This window comes from Cryptotermes secundus, unplaced genomic scaffold, assembly GCF_002891405.2.
Source record: "Cryptotermes secundus unplaced genomic scaffold, Csec_1.0 scaffold1695, whole genome shotgun sequence".
NCBI lineage: Eukaryota > Metazoa > Arthropoda > Insecta > Blattodea > Kalotermitidae > Cryptotermes > Cryptotermes secundus.
The window spans coordinates 40630-65636 of NW_019725862.1; the positions used below are offsets into that span (position 1 = coordinate 40630).

The 25007-nt window shown below is 36.5% G+C and overlaps 1 protein-coding gene across 3 annotated transcripts in view; it reads right to left on the reverse strand.

Annotated features, from left to right (window-relative positions):
• Positions 1 to 6104: 6104 nt before the first annotated feature.
• Positions 6105 to 25007, reverse strand: part of LOC111863822 (ankyrin-3) — a 29708-nt gene continuing 10805 nt past the window's right edge. For all 3 annotated transcript variants that reach the window (XM_023850548.2, XM_023850547.2, XM_023850549.1), the window contains 5 exons: positions 22678 to 22870; positions 20928 to 21148; positions 19981 to 20248; positions 12175 to 12414; positions 6105 to 8127 (listed from right to left, as the gene is read on the reverse strand). In XM_023850548.2, the coding sequence (XP_023706316.1) occupies positions 7366 to 8127; positions 12175 to 12414; positions 19981 to 20248; positions 20928 to 21148; positions 22678 to 22870 (1684 nt within the window). In that variant the 3' untranslated portion in view covers positions 6105 to 7365. The remainder of the gene's footprint in view (positions 8128 to 12174; positions 12415 to 19980; positions 20249 to 20927; positions 21149 to 22677; positions 22871 to 25007) is intronic.

A 25007-nucleotide genomic window follows, 5' to 3' on the forward strand; every position in this document is an offset into this window, starting at 1 on the left:
TGGCCACAATACCAAGGGACTTGGTCTCAGCTGACCATATGAATAAAAATAATATAGCTAATTCTCCATCAATACAAATGAAATCTAGTTCAAACAAGTTCAACTTCATATACAATAATACTTTATCCATCAATTTTGAAGTTCCTGTAGCTCCAGCACTATCTTCAAGGTGTCACTACGAGTATAATTCAGAAAACAATCTTGCACTCATGGTGTGAAGTCACACCACGATCAAAGATAAAAATGGCTGAGACAACTGTCAAGATTTTATACAGAGTTCAGTGCAGTTTACCATATCAAAAGTTTCATACAAACTTACATTTCTCAACCACTGTTTTGCTGCAGGATATGGTCTGTATAATTGATCTTGGCAGTGTTACTACACACTCTTACATTTGCACAAAATTAGTTAAAATGTATGTATAACATGAAACTATATCTCACAACGCTGCATACTGAAAATGGCATGGAAGCCTGCAAGTCTTGAGGATCAACATTTAACAGTATGACAAGCTTAAAATTAGTCTTCTTGTTATGGCAGCGCCTAAGTTAAAGTGACTCTTTGCCTATTTACTACACCATTAAGATTTAAAGCCCCACACATTCTCAGCCTTGGCACCATATCAAAACAACTGATCAACATTCACGTACCAGCCATCATTACCGCTACAAGGAGTGGCTCTTTTAAGCTTTTGTTGTACCTGCAGGCATTCTCGATATGAAAGTGAATGGAGAAATTCCAAAACACCTTTGCCAAGAAGACAGATCCAGCAACCCAGTATACTGCTAGTCACTGTATTGACACAGCTATTACAGTTCTACAGTACGTCCTAGTCAATGACATTATGAATCGTGTAACTGCAGAGCTTAATTTTAATACTGCTACACTGCAGATTTAAAAGGACATAATAAAACAGTGACAACAGAAAGACACTTAAAAGTTATTAATTAATCCCTGTGTAAGAAATGAATTCATTTGATAATGAATATATTACTTGTACACCTAATAATGATCAATATACATAAACACTGAAATCTCCAAAAAAAAAAAACAACAAACAAACAAAGATCTCACCACAATTAAACATAAATTCAAATTATAGTCATAACTTCCCTTCATCATAAAGAAATATGTTATAGGCTTACAACTGTATCGCAGGCTGAATGTTAGAGTCTTACTGCAGTTTTATATCCATGAGCCGAGGCCACTTCTAATTTATCTAGCATACACATTGATCCAAAACCCCTTTGCCATACATATTCAATTAACTAGTCTGAGTGCTATTGGGGTTATGCTGACATATACAAGAGGATTTGAGAAGAATGAATTTATTCTTGTGTCTAATTAAATTGTTAATTCTGTCATTTAAGTATTGCAAGGTATTTTATCATATTTCTTAGTTATTCTACTTAATAAAAACTTCAACTTCAAAATCTTTTGCTTCATTTATAGCTACTGTATAATGATGATTCAACTTTTGAGGATATTTATGAAAGGGGAACCAAAGTCATTGTCTTTGTTTGCATCAGGTGTGTTCTTACAAGAAATTATTAGCAAGGTACAAGAGCACAATCTGAGAAATGGCTTCACCCTCATATTTGAAAGCAGTTTTGCTTCTTAAGAAATTCTTGTGCAATTCATACTATTTAATAATAATTCAGGGAAAGTGTAATAACAGTTTTCATAATATTTTAGTTTGCAGTTTCTTGTAAAGCAGGGAGATGTACAAAATATGATATACTTCCACTTTAATTAAACTGAACCTTGGCCAGAGCAATGTCAGTGGTGAAACTGAATTTCTTACAGGCACAATTAAGACAAGAGACTCTATCATTACAACAGCAAATTTTCTTAATCACATATTAAAATACATGGCACAAATCTGGCTGATATATAACATAGTTCAATAATTCCTGTCTGAAACAGAAGCACTTACACTGAGACATATTCTGTCCCCATCAAGCTATGCTATGAAAACTTCTCTTTGGCAACATAGTATCTCATATTATTTGAGTCCTTTTGTCTGTATCAAGCCATGAACTGTGGGAGGGGAAACAGATTCAACTCCCTGCATTTATGTATACATACTGTCATATTCAATATAAGAGTAAATGATATTCAGTCAGTCCTTTGTTTTTTCAGGTTTTAGAGCATGTTAGTAGTGTTTACACTGTAGCTTTCATACAACAGTAACTTAGAAGGTGTGCCAAATGTACTGCAGTACCAGCCTACCTAGTGATAATGAAAGTGATGGGAGAAATAGGAGAAAAGTGTATAGGTGTTTTGTTATGTTTGTCAGTTTATAGCAAGTTAACACAGTTTATACAATAACAGTCACAATAATCTGTACTTTCACTAATGATTTAATAATAACGAAATCCAATGATGCTTCCATGGAAGTGACACTTTCCTTAAAAAGAACTGGTATGACTAATGGTTCAAAGAACAAACCTGCAAAATCCCCACAAAAAAAATAAATAAAAGTACCAGTGTCTCAGCATTGATGAAACATTTAAAATGTAATATACTGAGATTAAAAGCAACAGCATTCAGAAAACGAAAATTACAAGCATCATTTTTTACATGCAATTAATTTTACATTGTTTAAAGGCACAATAAAGCTTGACTCCACAATGTATATATGAGTTGGGTGTCATGTAACACTTTTCAGCAGTTATAGTTAGTTAATAGTTTAAATTGGAACCTAAGTAGATGATCACAATTTCTTTTTAAAATTCTGTAATTGGAGCCGGTACCTGAAAATATGAATAATAACCTTGTTTACATATATAAATTTATTGCACCAAGAGGCAAGAAAGATATCTGGAACATCAATTAAAGAAGAACCTTGATATCACATCTGATTACAGTCAAAGCAGAACACTTGGTAACATTCATCTGTTTAGGACTCTGATTACTTGCACCATTCTATATTCATTTTAATTAGTCTATATTTTAAAACTGTGTCCATATTTAGAAAGAGTTAACTGTATAACTTATTATAATTATTACAACACAATTATCTACATATTTTTTTTATAGTTCAAAATTTAATTTAGTATTTCAGTTTTAAATCCAGCATTGTTTGAAAATCAGTAGAGCTTCCAGACATTTCATTTACTGCTAAATGGCTACGAGATAGTATGAAGTAAAATTCTTATGATATAAGCATTCATCCACAGTATACCAAATTATATTTATTTGAGGTCCACTTTGTAGTCAAAGTAAGTGCTACTTCAGCCCACAGAATCTGGACATTCCTGATGTACAATCATCTTCATCAAAATATGTATTTAAATTAATGGACAAAGTATCAATAATGACACAACTTAATGTACCATTATAAGTGTTAATCCTTTTTTTTTGTGTTAAGGCAACCTGTCAAAGTGGGCTGTACTGTCAGTGGTTCTGAAGATTCTTATTGTCTTTATGGCTGTGGGATAATAACTTAGCCTTGAAGTTAATAAGATCTTCAAAACATCAGCAATATAATCCTCTTCCACACAACACCATTATCCAAAACAGGAACAACATAAAGACTAAACCACCTTTATGGGGCCACGCCATAGCTCAAGCGGTTAGTCACTGTCTTCCCACCACGGTGACCCAGGTTCAATCCCGGGTCTGGTCAAGTGGGATTTGTGCTGGACAAAGTGGCGCTGGGGCAGGTTTTCTCCGAGTACTTCAGTTTCCCCTGCCAATCTTAATTCCACCAATTGCTCCATAATCACCCTCACCTATCATCAGGGGCTGGTACAATACGCCAGAAGTGGCCGCAGTACAAGGGACTTAGTCCCACCCCACTAGCATTAAAAAAACACACCTTTATAGCCTGAAATCATTTGTATCAATACTGATTTCTTGAGTACCCGTTTATAGTAAAGTGAATCTGACAGTAACACACATTGACCTTTAAAAAGTAACATCAGAAATTCTTTCTTTCATCTTAAACTTGCTTTCACAGATCACACTCTCTCCATGTCCCAACTAGAAATTGCATAAATGTGCACATATGTAAGAACTCAGCTCAGAATGTAGCCAATGACTTGTACCCCCTTCCCAGTCTAATTTCCAGTTCTTTTTGAAAAACAGGTAAAGATGACAGCTGCATTATGAAAATGACACAAAAGTTGACATTAATTCATTAAAGAACATTAAGCAGGAAAATATTCTACCTGTTCTCATATATTTAAACATGCCTCAGAATCTTAGAACATTTATCAAAAATGGCATCTCATTCCCAACAAAAGTGCATACCAAATATTTAACTCACTGGAAACCGAAACTTCTGTTAAAATATTTTTTCAAGGTAAACATTTAACGAAATAACCATAAAAAACACTTCTAGTACAGTATCAGTTTTTACTGACCAATAAACCCTACATACTGCATATATTTTATTTATAGGCATCAGTAGTCGTTCATACCAAATTTAACAAAAATCTGCCAAATGGGATCAGGAACTGAAACAGTGACAAATAGAGTACAGTTATGTTACTTACACGCATAGATTTTTCTGCAATGATAGCAAATCATCTGTAATGTACTCTTAAAACAAATTATAAATGTGTTTCTGAAAGTGAGGAAGGAACAGAACACCAAATATGGATAAACTCTTTATTTTAATTCAAATTACTTGCTCCTTTTTCTTTTTGAAATTTCACCTGGATTTTTGGACTTTGTTCATTGTCTGGTATTCTAGAAACTAGAAAATTCACTGTTTCAGAAACTTCATCTGTTTCTGTCCACAGGTGAGGGGAAGACACTAGTAATTCAGGTTAGCTCTTTCTAAGGGATCCCTTCACCTTAGGACAGAAACAGATGGTTTCTGAAACATTGTGTTTTCTAGAACACTGGACAATGGACAGAGTCTCAAAACCCACTAATTCTGAATAAAAAGGAAATGTTACAAAAATGATTAGATAATGGGAAGTCAAATAAGACATCAGTAGTATACTTTATATCTTAATTTTAACTATTTGCTTTGTTTTTGTCAAGTATGCTTATCCCTTCTCACATCTAAGATTTTTTGGGGGGGAGGGGAGAAGAACAGTAGGAGAAGGAACTATATACATGCAAAGAACATATAAATATCACAGAACCATTACATCAATATCATCTGGTGTACAACTTTGTGGGTGTATGCATCATCTTGCACCACTCACAGAAAACAATGATATACCAGTGAGTGGTAAGAGCTGAAATTCATAAAATGACTCACATGCTATGGAAAAAGGCAACTAGTTTAGGTTAAAATTATTTTGACAGTGTTATAATGATAAACATTTACAACAAGGAAATTCAAAATTTTATTTTGCTGCAGAGTATCAAAATAAAAAAGCACCTCCTTAATGACATGGGTGTGTTCCTGGAAAACACTACAATTATCAAAACCATGGTTGACAAAACCAGGATCTAACGGAAAACTGAGGGTCAGGAAATACAGCTGCTGTTAGCACTCCTCAAAGCCCAAGCTCGACGGTCTTTCAATAAACATAAAAATGCATGAAAATACATTTAAAAATAAATACATCAAAATATATGTCAGGAAAAGACATGACAATGGTAATTTGGAAGTGAGAAAAACTGGTTCTGGATACCACTACAGCTGTCTACAGGAAATGTGGTGCAGAAAACACAGATTACTATCAGGTGCACAAAAATGATATACTAATCCATAAAACCATTCACTTTGGGTGGAAAAATGGATATAATTGGAAATTTGTAGATACCTGACATATGCAATTAGTAAAGGTATACATGAGGAAATCATATATGACACAAGGAACCTGCACCCATACCTGATGGTACAGACACAAAAGAACAAAGAACTGCATTACTGATGTAACTTCAGGAATAATACATGCTATGGCAACACACAATTTTTAATGAAGTGAAGAATTTTATTAAAGTCCTCTGATCATACCTGCTACTTAAATTATAGACAGAATATGTAAGATTTGAGGTTTTCACGGCAGTGACTATGAAGAAAGCAGTCTTCTGGGATGTGGCACCGTGTAGATATTGTGACATATTTCTTCTAGCCTGAAGATGGAGGTGATACATTCCTCCGAAACATTGGTTAACACAATATATACACGGCATGACATCCCAGAAGACTGCTTTCTTCTTTAGAGAAAGAATAATTTTATTTTTGTAACATAAATTAAAATGTTAGGCTTACAAATTCTATTCTGCATTGGGGGAGACTCTTCTGTGTTGTTGCATAATTATTTTTAACAAAAGACCCCTTGGTAACACATGGAAAAAATGTATTCCAAACAAGGAATAATATCTGTGCCAGAGCTCTAAAGGATTCAGATGTGCTTATGTGTACTACAGAAGGGTGGTGGACCGTTCAAGTATCACTAACCAAATCAATGACTTCCAAATTCATCAAAATTTTGCATGCATGAATTCCCAAACAAAAGGACTTGTAATTATGTCAATAAAATAACCAGAATGAGTTCTGTCCAATATGTGGCAGCACTGGCAAAGACAGTGCATATTGAAATCCCCACAAGACCCTAGTCTTCTAATTTAAGCCAGGAACAAAATGGCTAATTCTCCAATGTGAAAGTAACAAAAAGTACTAAATCCATGATTGGAGAAAGCATATTTTGCAGCATAGCAATGCACCTTCCCAAATCTTGTATCTTGTTAATTTTACAAGCTCCCATTATTGAAAATTTCAGTTATTCAATTTAAGTTCAGACTTTCACTGATGGTTCTCAGAAAAAATTGACTGCTGTACTGGAATGACTTCCATAGCATAATTTCCAGTGATGCGTTCAGGCATGAAACATGCATATGATGTCAGAAGGAAAGTATTTCATAGGCAAAAACAAATTAATGGTTACTGACAAAATACTTTTTGTCTTTTATAGAGTCAGTCTGGATATTTTATTGTCAAACCTCTTATGTATTTTAGGAACATATCCAGCTTATCAATTTTTCTCTTGAACAAACAACAAATAATTACAAATTAAAATTTTCATCCCTCAAAGTAGTACATAATTTAATTCTCTGCATGTGTATACTCGTACATCAGATCTTAACTGCTGTATGTTTTTTTAATTCACTTTACAAACTTTACATTATATTTTTGTTTATGAACTTTCTGCATAACCAGAGCATATTTCTATTAATTTGACAGGATTCATAATTATATATACTTAACAATATACACATATTTCTGAAGGTCTTCTATTACAGAATTTAATAGAAGAACAAATGACTATAAATGGCTGAATCATTAGGTACTGTGGCACTGCAATACAGTAAATTTCATTTTACAGAATATAAGGTGTGCAGAAAGGAAGGAGGGAGAATTGCAGTGATTATAAACTAAGATCTAAATGACTTTATGGCTCAAAATTGAGTATGTAATCTTTGAGTTGTGCGGGTAAAGGTAGTTTATTTATATGCATTCCTGGGCGTCTTCCTAAAGCAACATATATGGCTACACGGCAGATCTGCTTGAGCGTCCTTGGTCGTGCATATAGTTCACGCACCAGTTTACAGAGTGCACTCCCACGCACTGGTACCAGACCAGTCTGCTGAGTATATAGCACCTTGAGACATGCAAATAACTCTTGATGGTTCATGCAGAAATAATAAAGCCATATTATACGTGCAAATCTCTGCTGTGGATCCAGGAGAAGTTCTTCTTTACGACATATCAACATTACGTAATAATACAGAATCTGGTTTGATGACTTCTTCAAGAACACTGATGACTGTGAATGACATATTGTCATTGACTCTGAAGTTGAAATATTTATATTTGGATTTGCACCATACTGTATTAAAGTCAACGTCAGATCATACACATGATTGAGGTCAGATGGCCCCCGTGCATTCTGAACCATATCCATGAGTGATTGGAGGATGTGTTGAGTCCTCTGGGAGAAGCGTACAATGGGATCAAGACCATACTGTAACAACAGTACTAGAAGACTGCGAATGAATTCAAAGTTCTGAGCTTTCTCCTCTTCACGGTTAAGAGCAATGTTTTCACTAGCAGTGAACACCAGCACATGGAGTGGAGTGAGATTGCTTCGAGATGAGCAGTTAGGATTTGCACCATGTTTACAAAGAATCCTTACACAGTTCAGGTAACAAACCTGTAAAAGCATTGTTAGTATGTATTAATTTTTTGTACATATCAAATTTAAAACACAGGTTCACAGAAACTAGATCTACCATCATCTCCTTGTTGAGAATATTTTACAGTTTAAAATATGTGACCTTCTACCGATATCTTTGGGGATTCTTCTTCTAGTATGACCTCTTTCTTTCCCAACTATAGTAACATTCAAGTTCAAAGATTTTTATTTCAATAGCTACATGTTGCTTTATATGATCAGTAATTGTGCAATCTATGGCACACATGCTGACTGCTCAAACACTGTGATTACAAGTTTAAACACTGCTTGGGTCATAGATCAAAGTCTATTTTTTGTGTCTTCTCTTGCATCATCCTGTGTAGACAGTGATCATGTGATGAGTTAATATTCCATCCAAGGAGACCTATATTAAATGTCTAAAAGATTAATATTAAAATTAATTCCAAATCTGAACAAGCTAAAGGGTCTAATCCATAACAGCCAAACAAGACGACAAAGGTTATTTTATAATCAAAGTTCAGTTCTCCCAATTTAATTTGTGTGCAGCTAATACATAGGCCTATAGAAAATTACAGTATGTTGCCAGAAAACAAGCTTTCGCAGCAAGGTTTTGCCAACATGTCACTAACACTCTGCTAACAATACCTAAAGGTTTCATGCTGCTAGTATCGAAGCTTGCTGTCGGACATGATCTCAATACATTTCCATCCATCCCCCACCCCTTCCTATTTCCACAAGATATGCCTTAACACTGTTCTCCAGTTTCCTTTAATATCTTCTTCAAGGCAGTTGCTTTCCCAGGTTTCTCCACCAAATGTCTATATATATTTCCTGCATCTCGCATCAAAGCTACATTTTTTAAGTCCATCTTCGTTTCCTTAACTTCACTACCTAAAAAATACAGGGGCGACTTGTATAAACCACAAATTTCCTTATAAATGAGTATCATAATCTGCCACTAATTTATCATCCTTGGTGAAAATATTTTCCTTGGCACATTATTTTTAAACATTTTTATTTTACGTTCTTTCCTCAAAGAATGATACCTTGTCTTGGAATCATAGTAAATAATAGGTAAATGGGTAAAATGGCCATTTATATACATAATTTTAAACGTTTTGGAAAGAGATAGGATGTTAACAGTTTCAAATTGTATAATTACAAGCACTTTCTGAATTTATTTTTGCTTTCTTAATATCATTATGAGGCTAATTTTTGTCTGCTGTTTATTTTGAAACATTTTCTACGTATGCAGGGGAACACTGAACACAACTTTCTACAAAGTTAAAAGAAACATATTCTCAGGGAATAACAGCAACCTCTTCTGTCCCTCACTTCTTAAATAAGTATAATAATTAATTTCTTCCAATACTGTAGCATATTCTCCCCTATTCTAATAGACTATAAATTCATGAATTTTCCACCTGTTTGGAGTGGATTGGTTGGAGATTGATACCATTCCAACTTTTCATATCGCATTGAGCTTATAAGGCAGTACTGCAGCTACATAAAGAGCTGACCCCATGTTTTACAGGTCAGGAACTGCAGATGAAAAGCTGGCATCAGGAAGCAAAAAGGTTCAGCATCCATGATGCAGACCATAAATATTTGTGAAAATTTCTAATATTCCATTTCAAGCATCATACCCTTCAGCTGACCAGCAAAGGCAATGGAATTATAAAGTGACTTCTCATTGATTCTGAATTACGCAATGCACCTCAAAAGTAGAGGGGGCACATGGTGGCATAGTTGGTTGAGGCACTTTTCTACAAGCCGGAAGGTCATGAATTCGAGACCTGATGAGGTGAATTTCTTCAATTTACCTGATCCTTCCAGCCACACTATGGCCTTGCAGATGATTCAGCCTCTAAGAGAAATGAGTACCAGGATTATTCCTGGGGCATGAAGGGTGGCCGGTGTGTAAGGCTGACAACCTTACTGCCCATCTCTGAGCTAGCTGTCTAGAGAAAATGTGTGGGATCCTCAACAATCTCACAACCTTATGGGCCTTCATGGCCTGTCACAGGGATAGCTTTAACTTTTTTAGCTCTGACCTCAAAAGCAGAGTCATCAGTTATAATGTAACACATCCAGAAATAAAGAATTAGATGAACTACGCAAGTATGGCAATAATTGTTAAAAGAAATCAATGTTTACTAAATTTGAAATTTCTCATAGGATATGTCAGCTCTGAGGACATCACAGTTCCCATATACCTCACATTTTCAGAAGTGTAAATCACAATTTTTCTAAATATTTTGCTTCACTTTCCAATATAAGACAAATTCCAATTTTTTGACAAAACTGAATGTACAAGAACTTATCTTACAGTCAGACAAATATGATAAATTCATTTTTCCATATATCTGTAATACCATGGGAATCTGCAAGTAGACCACAAAACTAAAGACAAGTCTCAGCTTCATATTAATGTCAATTAATAAATTACCTAAGTGCAGAAGGGTGTACATTATTCAGGAATTAGGATATTCAATAATGTACCACAAGGCATCAGGAATCTATTAAATGATATTACTAAATTCAAACAGGCTCTAAAAGAGTTTCGTCTTGCTGGTTCATTTTATTCTTTAAATGAATATTATGAATGGAATGTAAGGGGTGATCTTGATTCTTATAAATAGTATATAAAATTAACCTTGACAAGTCCTATTAACTAATTCAAAATATATAATCATCTACTTTAGATCTGAATACATACCAACTATGACTTTTATTTATTTTAACATGCAATCTCTTGTTGTTTTATGAATTTATTTATTTATTTATGAATGTATTTATTACCATAATAATTTGTAGTACACTTCTGAGAGAAGTTATTTATTCCATTTATTGTTCATGCATGTTAGATGTTTTTATAGTTTTTCTATTGATGTGTGAGTGATGTAACATACATTATTTGATACTGTGTTGTTCATTGAGAATATCCATTCATATGCATTGTTTTATAAACTGGATGAATTTTATAAGATAAAATATTTTCATCTAGTATTTAAGTCTTGTTGTAGTCACATTTTATTATGTTTAGTGACTGTGTTGTCTATGTTTTATATTACGTTATTTTGACTTGTTCCAGTGATTGGTTGGAACATTTGTTTTGATTTTTGACACATTCTATATCCAGTGGTGCATCAACTTGTTTCTCGCCCTGTAATTGGATCTACTTGAATATAAGAATAAATTAAATTAAAGTCACACAAAACCAGTAGTTTAAGTGGAAAAACTTTTTAACTACCTTAATCATTTCCATATCAACCCAGAAGTCATGGAAGAAATTTTAACAACTGCTTAGAGTTCGGTAAGTTTACCAACTTTGGCTAATTCACTGTTCTAGAAGGTAAAGTTGACCATGTGCTTAATTTAGCACAAACAAGACATACAGACAAGTGGAGGTATAGTTCCATCAATTGTGACCTTGGCACTAGATGGAGGTGCGTGGTAAACTTCATACTCAGGCCACTTTACACCCAAGGAAAGAGCCCCTGATGACCACTGTACAGCAGGCTGAGTAGGCACACAAGCCAGTCTGGATGCTGTGGAGAAGAGAAAAATCTCTTGCCCTCTGCCAGGAATTGAACCCCACCCATTCAGCCTGTAGCCTATCTTTATAGTGATGGATTTACTGTCCTATCTCCCTCTTATTTTATAATATTTCAAAATTCTATTCTCTTCCTGAGAGTGTATATACTTCCTAACACACATATTACATGTACTGGATCTTCCAGAATCTTCATGAAACAGTGGACTTTATAGAATGCTCACAACGAAAGGTTTCCACGGAGGATTCAGATTTGAATTGAAGAGCTTCAAGCTTAATCAGAGATCACACACCTAGAAGCTAAAAGCAGTACCTTTCAACTTTCAAAATTCTGAGACCTCTGTTAAATGTACAGCCCTCATATCATTGTAGGACCTTTTATCATTTTAATAGCGAATTCTGAATCAAAAGCAACTGATATGATACAACAGAAAGGTAATTTTTGTAATACGATGAGATTTCAAATTCATCAGTCATCAGTCACTTACTTTCATAGTGTGAGTGAAATGATGAAGTGGATCCTTGTTGATAAGTGGTACTAAACACACCATGAGCGGTACAGATCCATCTCGCCCAACAACATCAGGATTTCCTCCTTCCTGAAGCAACATATTGAGTAATTCGTAACGGAATTCCCAGTCATGAACATGTCTCAATACACACGCAAGTGCGCTATTCCCAGGTTGATTTATAGAAGGACGGGCACCATTCTGCAGGAGATACCGCACCTAGAACACAAAACAAAATTAATTAACATCATGGACCAGAATTCCTCTTAAGAAGCTTATACCTGCTCAACTAATTAAGAAATTCCACACTTTTAAGAAACTCAAAGTTTATTAACATACTTACAAAAGCCCGCCAGAGTACCATATACTGAATGGGATCAATTTAGCAGACATTGCCACACCCTATTTCAAGAACCAGTTTAATAGTATCCTCCCATTTATACCTAGCTCTCCCAAATAGTTCCTTCTTTTGAGGCTGAAAATTAACTTTCTTACTGTGTGTGCCAAATCAAAGATGAAATCCCAAACTTCAAGGCCAAGGATGCCCTTCAGATTTGCTAATCAATATTCCAGACAAATTTCTCATTTTACTATGCAGGCTGCTAGCCCTGCCTATCTCATCCTCCTCGATTTCTTGATCAGTATGAACTATGAAATTTCTCATTATGCCACTTGCTCCAACCTCCTGTCACTTTCATTTAGGTTCAAACATTTTCCTCTGCACCCGTTTTTCTAACACAATTTATGCTCTCACCCCTTTATAAGAAAATTATACTTACATGTATTTCTGTCTATATATTTTTAGACAGAGACATCAAATCAAAAAATTCTGAACCGAATGATAGCAAGTTTCCCCCAACTGATTCTGGTTCTCATTCTTTAACAAATGTAATTCTGACCTGATACTGTCATTCCTCTCAGTATTTGAATTTTCCCAGATTTTTTAAGAATTTATCAGCTCTCTTTACATTATAATTTTTACCTACATTCTGAGGATGAGATAAGAATATTTTCTCTGAATTCATTTCTACAACAGTCTCCCTGCTAACAACCAACATAGGTCCTATGTTCTTGCAAGTATTTAATATTTTTACCTCAAAATTATAATTACACTTATAAATACATATGTGAAATAAGGTTATCACAGCAGTATATACTATAGATTACTGTCATTTGGGATGCAAAGCTGTGAAGACTGGCAGACAGTTAAAAGTGTTTTGGAGTAACCTGCAGCCTTAATGTTCAGCAGGCAGCAGGTTCCTCCAAAACACTGGTAACTATTTACCAGACTACAAGGTGTCACCTCATAAGACAGTAATCTACATAATTTAATAGCTTTGAGAGATTACAGCTTATTATCTCTGCTAGAACACTCCCTCATTAAAAGCAGAATATACTGGGGTAAACTAAGGTAAAGCTATCCCTGTAACAGGCCATGAAGGACCATAGGGTTGTGAGATGAGGCTCCCACAATTTCTAGAAAGTCGGCTTACAGATGGCAGTGAGTTTGTCAGCCTTGTGTGTCAACCACGTTTTACCCTCAAGAAGATTGCCGGTTCTCATTTCTGTCAAGAAATGTCAGGGGCAAGATTTTCTCTTCTCCACAGCATCCAGACCAGCTATGGAGCTAACCCAGCCTGCAATCCAAACACTACTGGGGGCTCTTTCCCCAGGGGTTAAGCAGCCACTGTGTGAAGCTGGCCACGCACCAGCAAACTAATGCCGAGGTCAGAAATGGTGGAGCTACACAAAGTGGTATCAGAAAGTTCCTGGACTATTATTGTTGTAACTGCCTTGCTGACAGAAGATGGGGGAGGGGGGGGGCAAGGTCACACTTCCGAAAGCCTATTGCATCAGTCTGCCATGTGATTCCATGATGGGAACAAGCACTGCTATTATGAATGCTATTTCGACTTTGTGTTTCATTTTGTCTGTGATGGATGGCAACATTGAACATGTCTGCATCAAGTTTTGCACAAAGCTTGGTAAATCTACTACCGAAACCTCTAAAATGCTTCGTGAGGCTTATGGAAAATATTATTTAAGTTGGACAGTCGTTTCTGAATGGCAATCACGTTTCAAGGCTGGTCGAGTGTCAGTTGAAGATGAAGAATGTTCAGGGTGACCAAGCACCAGCAAAATAGCAGAAAATGCTGGAAAATTTTGAGAACTCATCCATGAAGACTGTGACTGAAAATCCATGAGCTTGCAGACACTGTTGGGATCAGTAACGGAGTTTGCTATGAGATCTTAACACTTCGCAGACCGGCAATTTAAATATTTAATTCACACTGGGGACTGGCATTTTTAAACCTACTACCCAAATTTGTGCACTGTTCACTTTAAAAATTTATATAAAATTTCCTAATTAATTTTATGAACTAAAATTTTTGGAGAACACTTACCAATGCTCCTAGAAGTGCTTGAGAGTGTGATATTTCTGGAAACATTCCCCTTTGTGAAGTGGCATTACACAGAACTTGCAAATGTAGACAGTCATACTCTGTTTTTGTGAACTGTGCAAACACGGCATTGCCTACAAGGATGCTTCCCCTAGGAATGTTCACCCTTCACAATTTTCATGAGGGTATGTTTCCGCATATCAGCCGAGAGTCACCCACGGGGGTCCACATAAGGCCTGCATGAGGTGGAAGTTGATGGGCCTGGTCACACTAAGTCTGTGTCTGACTCTGGTTCTGCGCCATGATCTGGTCTGTAGCCCAGGCCTTTGCCACATTCATCAGAAATGCTTTGTATTTCAATTTTGAATCAGGGTTTAGATTTTTGTAAACCAAAAATGAATTGCAAATAGCACAGTTCATAAGCCACAAGGCAACTTTCTTTGTCCACTTTACTGTTTTCCTAGGAAGAGAATAATAGGCCAAGTATTGATTGGCTCTATCAACTCCCTTCATGAACATATACTCAGAAATACAAACAGGCTTCTTTACTTCTCCATGTCTCCTTTGAACATCAACCATGCTCAAATTGTGGACTGTGGAAATCATATTCATAACATGAGTATCCCTCCAGGACTGAAGAATAATATCCCCCTTCCTCCTGCATGTGGTTTCACCATGTTTCAGGGATTTAGATTTCAGATCTGGAGGAAGGCCTCTGCTCACCCTAATTGTTCCACAAACACGTACCTTTCTCAAAAGAAGATATTCTGCAGTTACCACACTGTTATAATAATTGTCTTGATAGACATGGTGATTTTCATCAAGATAGAGTTCCAAAACAGAAACAATAGTTTCTTGTAATTTTTTGCCTTCACCAGAATAAATTTCTAAATTTACAGTATAGCCTGAAGTGCTTTTAATAACTACACAAACAAGTAGGCCATACTTTGTAAGTTTCCCAGGATTATATGTTTGCATACGAAGCCTTCCCTTCCAAGGAATCACAGATTCATCCAAAGACGGTTGTTGGTTTGGCCCATAAACTGTCCGAAATTTCTGAACAACAAAGTTTAATAAGGGCTGAATTTTGAAAAGCCTCTTTGTTTGTGTTTGCAGTTCATTATTAATGAAATGCAAACACCACCAAATTTGTTCAAATCTCTTATGGCTCATTAGTTTGCCGAAAATGGAAATTTCTAAAAATGGATCTGTTGACCAATACTCTTTTAGATTATCCCTCCTTGTATGCCCCATTAGAAAAATTATTGTAAACAATTTTTTCATTTCTGCTGAAGTGACATCCACCCACTTCAACACCTTATAACTTCTGTTATACTCTTCACGGTGTTGGAGATAGTATCTGTTAGTTTCCTGACATAACAGGTCAAAGAAATTATCTCCAAAAACAGTTCTGCTATATCAGACACTTGTGTTGGGTCCGATGGAAATTGTTTCACCCCTGGATTTCCAGTAAACTGTCCCAAAGTAGGCATTTTGTCTACTTTTCCCCATGTTGCTGTCCCCACAATGTTACTACCCAGTCGGAGCTACTGTCACTTTTACTGTCTGGGGCCACAATTCTTTGTTGTCCCCTGTCACTGCCACTGTCTGACTCAATATCAGTACACATCTCATAAGGCACATCAGATAGCTCATCGGAGAACAAGTCAGATATTTCTTGTTCTCCGAGAGATCGCTTGGTTTTCAACCGCTTTCGTCCTTCATCCATATTGCACTATTAACTTACTGCCTGGTACATACAGCTTGAAGACGAACAAAGGCATTTTCCTTTGGAGTGGGACAGGAAAACAGCGAGGTCATGTTACTGACTACTAAGCAAACATTCGGGAGGTCTATTACACACCAGTTATGCATCTGCGTGGCGCCAGAGCAAGGTATAGTGTGTTGCAACATAACATGTCCTAAAATCATAATATTATGTGACCGGTCCGCCATGTTTAAAAGCAAGAAGCATAATATTATGTGAGCATTCCGCAAAGTGTTCATACAAAATCTGACCATATACCACACTGATCCTTCATCACGACGTCCCCACCCACACATCCCTGAAAACCACAGTTTGTGACTAACAACAACATGGTTAATGTTCCCCATCCTCCGTACTCACTAGACTTAGACCCCCCTGTGATTTGGTTTGTTTCCCAAATTGAAAATGAAACTGAAGGGATGACATTTTGAAACAGTATCTGATATCAAAAGGGAAGCACAAACAGTACTCAAGAGCATTAAGGGAAATGACTTCCCCAGTGCTTTTGAAGTATGGAAAAAGCGATGGGATCACTGCATATGTTCCCAAAAAGACTATTTTGAACAAGATAGCAGCCAAAATTGAGTAAGTTAAACCAGCATTTTTTTTACCTAGTCTGGGAACTTTCCAATACACCTCATACCTCCACTCCCCATATCTCTTCATGGAATAATGCTTAATTAATTAAACACAAGAACAATTTAACTTTATTAACCATATAACCACTACCTATGACAGAGCTGAGGTCATCATAGCGATGAAGGTGAACAGCATTATCTTCTACATGTGATGCCAAGTTTACCAACATTTTGGAGGAACATAATACTTCCATTTTGGGGGTTGAAGAGTAAGCCAAGCAAACAACATGCAAACAGGAAACAAATTTGTGCTGCTGTCCATTACTTACTTGGCTTACACTTCAACCCTGAGAACAGAGAGACAGCACATTCCTCCATAATGCCAGAAAACTTCTGACGAACTACATGATGCCACATCCCACAAGACAGCATTCCCCAATAATTATCTAGACAACATACAATTTATTTGCTCACTATATGCCATATTCTTCTAACAGAAATTAACTGTGAACACTCATCATTATGACACCACACTTGCTACTCATATCCACAGACATACAACTGATAACCTGCAAAATGTAATAATACTGACTCTTCCACATCTTAAGTAAATAAACTCAGTTCTTTCATATTGGCTGCCATGTCAACTGTGGCTAATCTCCTATTCAGGTGTCCCAGCATAATGAATGACAGAGCACCATCACTGCCCTGAATGGTGCCCACAGCAATCCCTTCTCCCATGCCATTCAGCAACAGACAGCATTACAAACTGCACATCATTACAATGATCGGTATCAAACTGTCCAGTACATAATGAACCAGATGGATGGTAGCCCAGTCCAGGATGCAACAGATATGATTCCCGACAATCCCCACAATCTTGCTGTATCGTGAACACAGTATTAGATCCCAGACAAGTAATATAACATTTAAAAATGAAAACAGGGTAGTTTGATTCTTGTTTCAGAAGTGGAGAAGAGAAAGGCATAGTTTTCTGCTTAAAGTTACCTTGATTAGATGATGATAATAATAATAATAATAATTTTATGTAACATTCATCACAGTTACAAATTGTAACTCTCAAAGAAGTCACATACATATAAAACTTTTCCAGTCTAATTGGACTCCTGCCCAATCGAATGAATGTCATCAAATATCACTATAACATAACATTCAATTACAATTAAAATCACACTCTTGGTATAATTAAAATATATTACATTCAATCAAATTTACAACTACCTTCCATTATAAAAAACTAGGTCATCTTACTATATATATCTTAATTACCACCGTCATATTCTTAAACTTAAAACTTATTATATCAAAATAATCCACAAAAGATAAAATTCAATTCAGCTAACGATTAAATACTTTGGAGCGCAATCTCTTTTAAGACTTCCATTCCCTTTTTAGGCTGAATCATATTAAAAACTTCACCTAATTACTAGTCATTTTATTTACACTTAAAATCTGTTTATCAAGGAGAATCTTATTCGTTTAACTGTCCTTCTGAGAGGAACTCGTGCAAATTATACAATGGGTGTTCCAGTAAATATCTTTTGAGTCTATGTAGGAATTCTCTATCTGCTTTTACCATTCTTAGTTCCAAAGGCAGTCTATTATAAAGCTTAATAGCCATATTTGTAACACCCTTCTCATATGTTAAGGTATTATAACTTTGCATGTGAAGGTCTTCTTTCTCTCTTTCTTTCTCGTGTCATACTTATGTAGGTTAGAGTTTTCTGTGGTGTAAATGTTATATTTCTTGAAATAACATAATGCCTCTAAAATATACAAAGATGTTACCGTTAAAATTTTTAATTCTCTAAATATAGGCCTACATGATGGACAGGACATCTAGCATGGCTAAAAGGGATACAAAATGCATACAAAATTATAGTTGGAATACCAGAAGGAAAGACCATCTGGGAGATCAATGCATATTTGGGAAGGTAATATTAAAAAGGGTCTTAAAAAAAGGTTGTGAGGGTGTGGACTGGATTCATCTGACTCAAGATAAGATCCCATAATAGATTTTTTGAAAGCAGTAATGAACCATCAGATTCCTTAAAAAGCAAACTTCTGTACTAGTTGGATTACTATTAACTTCCAATGGCTCCATTCCATGGAGTTAGTTCAGTTAGTTATTACTGTTACCTTATTCCTGTACTTCTGAGAGAGTGTACCACAACTCGCGGGGACCTAACTCACTGCCTACAGCAATTCTAGGACAGAGTGCTTGATGCTGGCAGATTTAGATTTCTTTCAAATGGCACTGAACACATAACCACACTGGACTGACTCTAACTGAAAGGGGCCATAATTCAGAGGCCACAGTGCATAAGAGACCTGAAGTAGCATCCTTTCCTGTTTACAACAATCAGCTGCATCATTAATACTGTGGCATGTAGAGCCATTGCTAGGCAACATCCGTGACACAAGCACTTACACAACAGCTGTTGCTAGGTAATGGCCATGCAACAGACACAAACACAATTCCACAGCAACAAGAGGATACAAGAATAATGGGAAGCGGTGTTTTCTGCGCGGTTTGTGCTGAGATGTTATAAGCAGGCCAACTTAGGAGATAGAGTCAGTTAGTCGGTGACAAGTTGGTTGGTGAATGTATGAGTTAGTGAGATAATTGCCGCAGCTCAGTTGTTGCAAGCTGTTGCTATGACACGCTGGTAGCTGAGGCTGGGGACAGTTCGGGAACCCAGAAGAAGGAGAATGTCCACTGTTGGAAACTGCTAAAAAGCAACATCATTGAAGACACACTCATGAGAAAGAGAAAGAGAGAGAGAGAGTGTGAGTGAGTGTGTGCATGCATGTGTATGTAACAGTGAGCTGTAAAGTGTAGTCACACTCTGTATCAAAGATTCGAATAAATCCAGTCATCAATCCAAAACTCATCTATAGTCACACTCCATATATGTGACAGCATTATGTAATCCCATAAGTGTTTTACCATAAACTAAGTACTTGCACTCCTCAACTTACTGCAACCTACCTTGTTAATGCTGTATGCACTCACCAGATGCAAGACATCCCATTTGTTCCAAGGCTGGTTTTCATGGTCGTAGCCATAGCGGGCCTCTTCCAAAGCATATCTCACAATCAGGCCATGCAAAGGAGTGTTTCCCAAAGAATCAGGTTCATTGATAAGCTCACGAAGGCCATGCTCCAGAAGTAGTTTGCATGTCTGAAGCGTATCCTCAGCAGATTTTCGGCCAATAAGGAATACTATATGCAGCACTGTCATCTGCTGAGTTGCAGTACGAACCTTAGTTTCTGCTCCACAGCTGTATTCACAATAAAATCACATAAATTCAAACTTTAAACCTAAACATATATCAGCATATTTTAGCAAAACGATCATCTTGTAAGAGACGCAGACCTGTGGCAAAACATGTAGCAAGTAAACGATCAATAAAGGATTAGTTAAAAAAAATACACATCAACATAACAGTACTGTCATGGGAGCAGGATATGGTAGACAGCAGTGTATGCAATGGAATATAAATACCATTTCTTCTAGAATGTTTGAGAGGTCACTCAGCTCACACACAAATTCAACAGAAATTTCACAAAGTTTGATGCACCTTTAAGAGTAGCTGTCAAATCCTTGCATGAGGGCAGCCCAGTTAAGTATAGTGCAGCAGAGAGCAGATAAGTGAGCAGTGAGTCAGTTTTCAGTTCAGTGCAGTGTAGGGAAGATAACAGAAAAAGTGAGTGCAGTGAGTAAACAGTGAGACAGCAATGAAGTAATGAGTGAACAGAGACCTGACCTCAAGAACATATGTGGTCATGGATGGTAGGACACTAATTCTTACATAAACTGATAACTGCTACAATATGTAATTATGCCTCACTGAATACAGTATAAGAAAACTCTAATTATGCACTTTTTCAATTTAAGAACACATTAATGAAAATTATCATCAAATTGGGAACATAAACTTTACTAAATGATGTACTCACCTTATCAAAAGATCAAGAAACTTAATGTTATGTAATGCCGCCTGGTGGATAGGATAGTATTCATCGTAACACTGATTAATTTCTTCAGACCTCTCAGACACCAGAAACTTCACACAATTCCATGCCCCACGTTCACAAGCAATATGCAACAAGGGTCGCTTCTGTTGCCATGGTAACCAGTGGACTTCTCCTTGTCGCATTAACAGTTCCAAGGTATCCACCTGAAAAGAATGTTTCCTTGTGTAATTGCCTAACCCTAAATATCTCAGCAAAAATTGCTCAAAATATCGGGTGAAACACAGAACTCTGAGGTTAACAGAAGACAATACAGAAAGGTTTCGTAAGACACGTGCATCTATATAGACTTGCATGTCATCATGTGATGGAATGACTAGAGACAGGGTTTCGATTAGTAATCAGATTTATTGGTCACTTTTACAACTGTGACTACACTTTACAGACCACTATCACACAAAGACTTGTATTCTCAGTCATGCTCTGCTTCATAGTGTCTTCCAGCAGTGGACTTTCCCACTGCTGCTGGGCTCACATCTTTCCAGGCTGGCGGCCATCTCATAACAATCTCCTACTCTTCTAACTGCCATCTCCGGGCTTTCTTGTAGTTGAAGCTGGTCCTCGTTATATAGCCCTGGTATGGACCGCACAGAAAATGTCTCTTCCATTACTGCATGTTCTCTTGTTACAGGGGAAACAACATGCCAATTGATGTGTTACCTAGCAACAGCTGTTGTTCTGTCACCTATTTACACAGCTGTTACTTAACAATGGGTCTACATGTCACAATATATTAATTCCAGAGATTTTTTAAAAAAAAGAGACAAAATTCCTGCACCCTGAATTCTAAATCAAATCAAGAAAAGATAATAAATATTATATTAATTCTCCAATATTCAATTAATTTCCAGACAGAAGTATAGTCAATAAATGTTAAAGCTGCAGTCATAGAAGTTTCAGATTTGCAGGAGATGAACATTTAAAGCAAGTACACACATTACAACAAAGCAAAAGCTGAACAGAAAAATAATATAAGTGGTTCAAATATGGTCCAGATATTTCATTGTTTCATTTAAACAATAACATGATGCAATATCGTTTTTGCAATCATGCCATATACCTTTCCTCCAAACATCAACCATACCTGAGCATATGTGCTTAGTCATTCTGCAAGATGGCATCAGTAGATGCTAGTAAGAAAGTGGAACAGCAACGTATAATCAAATTTTCAGTGAAAAGAAGGCTCAAAACTGACTGATATTCACCAAAGACTCAAGAGTACAGCTTGAGAATGATGCACTGTTGAAAACACAAAATGCACGAGTCACGTACTCATTCACACAAAGCCCTGACAAAGTAAGCAATCTCCTCAGCAACTGTAAACATCAGTCAAATCACATGCACTTTAACTAAGCTGACAAGTTTATTATGGACAATCACCAAGACTTGATAAACAAACTCTTACATGCAAACATCTTTGCTGGCAGTGAAGAGACAATCATTTATTTGCCCTTCACTTTTAAAAGTGAGCACAAGATAGGTTCCAAAATGCTGGGTCAAATATGAACCACCACTTACATACCAACTCTTTTTATGCAAAGTACAGAAACCTTCTGAGAAAGATTCTGGAGCTGTGGCACTGTTCACAATCTCCACAGCCACCCCCTCCTCATGCATGTCAACTTCATTAAATTTCTGTAGCATTAATGATGGAATGATGTATGTATGCACCTACCTGATCACCATCAATTGCATATAAAAGAGAACTCTGCAATTTATCACTCGACCTGTCAGCCATGGATTCATCTTGGACACAGTATTTGCCTCTCTCCTCACAGTTCTGGTTGTGAGGACCAGGCCAGCACATACGTGCCTCAACATCTATCTTTGCTCCATATTTCAACAGAATTTCCACACAATCATCATACCTATTTACCAACATTTAATCATATTAATCATATTATAGGAACCTTTAACTAAAAGGAACATCATGAGTTAGATCTGTGTTAGCCCTTCAGCGCGGTTTGCCGAATATGGCATGCTGGTATTTAAATGATCCTACCTGCGGTTTGCCGTACACCATACGCCAAGCTGTAAGCTTAATTTTAAAGGTCCATAAATATCGACGAAACACGCCAGCATGACGATGATTGCACTGGGCTGTTGTGAAAAGAATATGCTCTCTGTTCGTGTAACCATAAGATTCAAGATCCTGCAGCACTGCCAGTCAGTCTAAATAGAATGCGTGACCTCACAGTTACGATGGCCAAGTGACTATCATATCAACATCCCACAAAGGTGATATGGTGTGGTTGTGAATAAAGCAAACAAACAAGAAAAAATGCCCGTGGTTGTTTGTGATTACAACAAAAACATGCTAGGAGTGGATCTGAAGGATCAAATGCTACAGCCGTACTTGGTTGAACGAAAGAAGAGTTCTAAGTGGTATCAGAAGTTATTCAAGAGCCTACTCAATGTAGCAATACATAACGCAATGGTCATATACTGTTGTCTCCCGAATAACAAAAACATGAACACACTAGAGTTCATACTTTCACTAGCGCAAGGCTTCATGGAAAAACATGGTTCTGGTTTTCCTCATCCTGTATATGGCCGTCCGTCACTGAGCCGCCACCTAAAAGACTCACAGAACGACATTTCCTGGAGCGTATTCCAGCCAAAGGAAAAAGGCAAAGCCTCAAAAAAGATGTGTGGTGTTCACAAAACATGGTAAAAGGTACGAATCTATTTACTGGTGTAGTGAATGTGAGGCAGGGTTGTGTTTACATGGATGTTTCAAGAAATACTACATGAAACTCAAATTCTAATCCACTTGCTTCCATCGCTCAGATACAGGGCACTCATATTATAAGGTAAGATTATAAAACCATCTTTTAAGATGATTTCAGTCAAAAATTCATAATTGTATCTCATATAGTTCAAAAGATATGATACATAATATAATTTAGAGCAAAATTTAAATGGGCAATTAAAAAATACTACCACAGGAGGCCCCACAACAGCGATATTTAAATGCCCGCACTGAAGGGTTAACTAACTCCATGGAACAGAGACTTTCTTGAGAAGCTAATGGCTGTTAAGGTAGCCAAAAAATTTCCCACCTTTAATGGAACCTGAAGGATTATTATCATGCTCACAAGATTCCATAATATGTTGCTGCCCTGTGACACAAATATCCAGTACACATCCTTCAATCCTATTTCATTAAGAACCATTTTGATATTAAACTTGCATCCATGTCTACATCATCCGCGTTATCCTTTTTCTTCCAAGTTTTCATACCAGGATATTTGCATGCATTTCTTGAGCCCCCATGCTACATTCCCTGCACAATCTCATCCTCCATGAGTTGCAATCGTAATAATAGTTGCAGAAGTGTACAAATTATGGAGATCCTTATTATGTAGCTTTCTTCAGCCTCCCATCACTTCTTCCCTCTTAGGTTTAAATATTTTCCTAAGCATCCTGTTCCAAAACCCCTTAATCTACATTCTTCCCTTTAACATGACAGACCAGGTTTCACACCTATACTAAACAAAACAAAAAAATTTGTGTTGCAATCCTTACAATTTTAGACAGAAGACAAGATTGTCCACCAGTGCACAAAGAAAATGTATTAAACCTTTCCAGTCCAGAGATTAATTTGACATAACATTTTCTTTTACTCAATCCAATGCTGGAGACAGCCACAACATTCAGTTTTGTTACAGCATTTGCTCTAATATGGACATCTGCCATATGCAGGGTCTCACACAAATTGTATGGACTTTATTAATGAAAATCACACTTATTATTGTGAATCTACAAGCTCTACTGACAGAAATAATTTCATATCAAACCACTACCTACTGACAATTTTTTTAAAAGATTCTTTGTAATAGTAAGTTGGACTGGACCACTATAACACACCAAAAAAGTGTGAACTGGTAAGGGTTCAGGAAAATATGCTTATGCCACACAAAGATATTCCAGTTCCAATACATCAGGTTTATGATACTGTACACAACAATTAGAACTTTTCATCCATACACTTCATGTTACTTT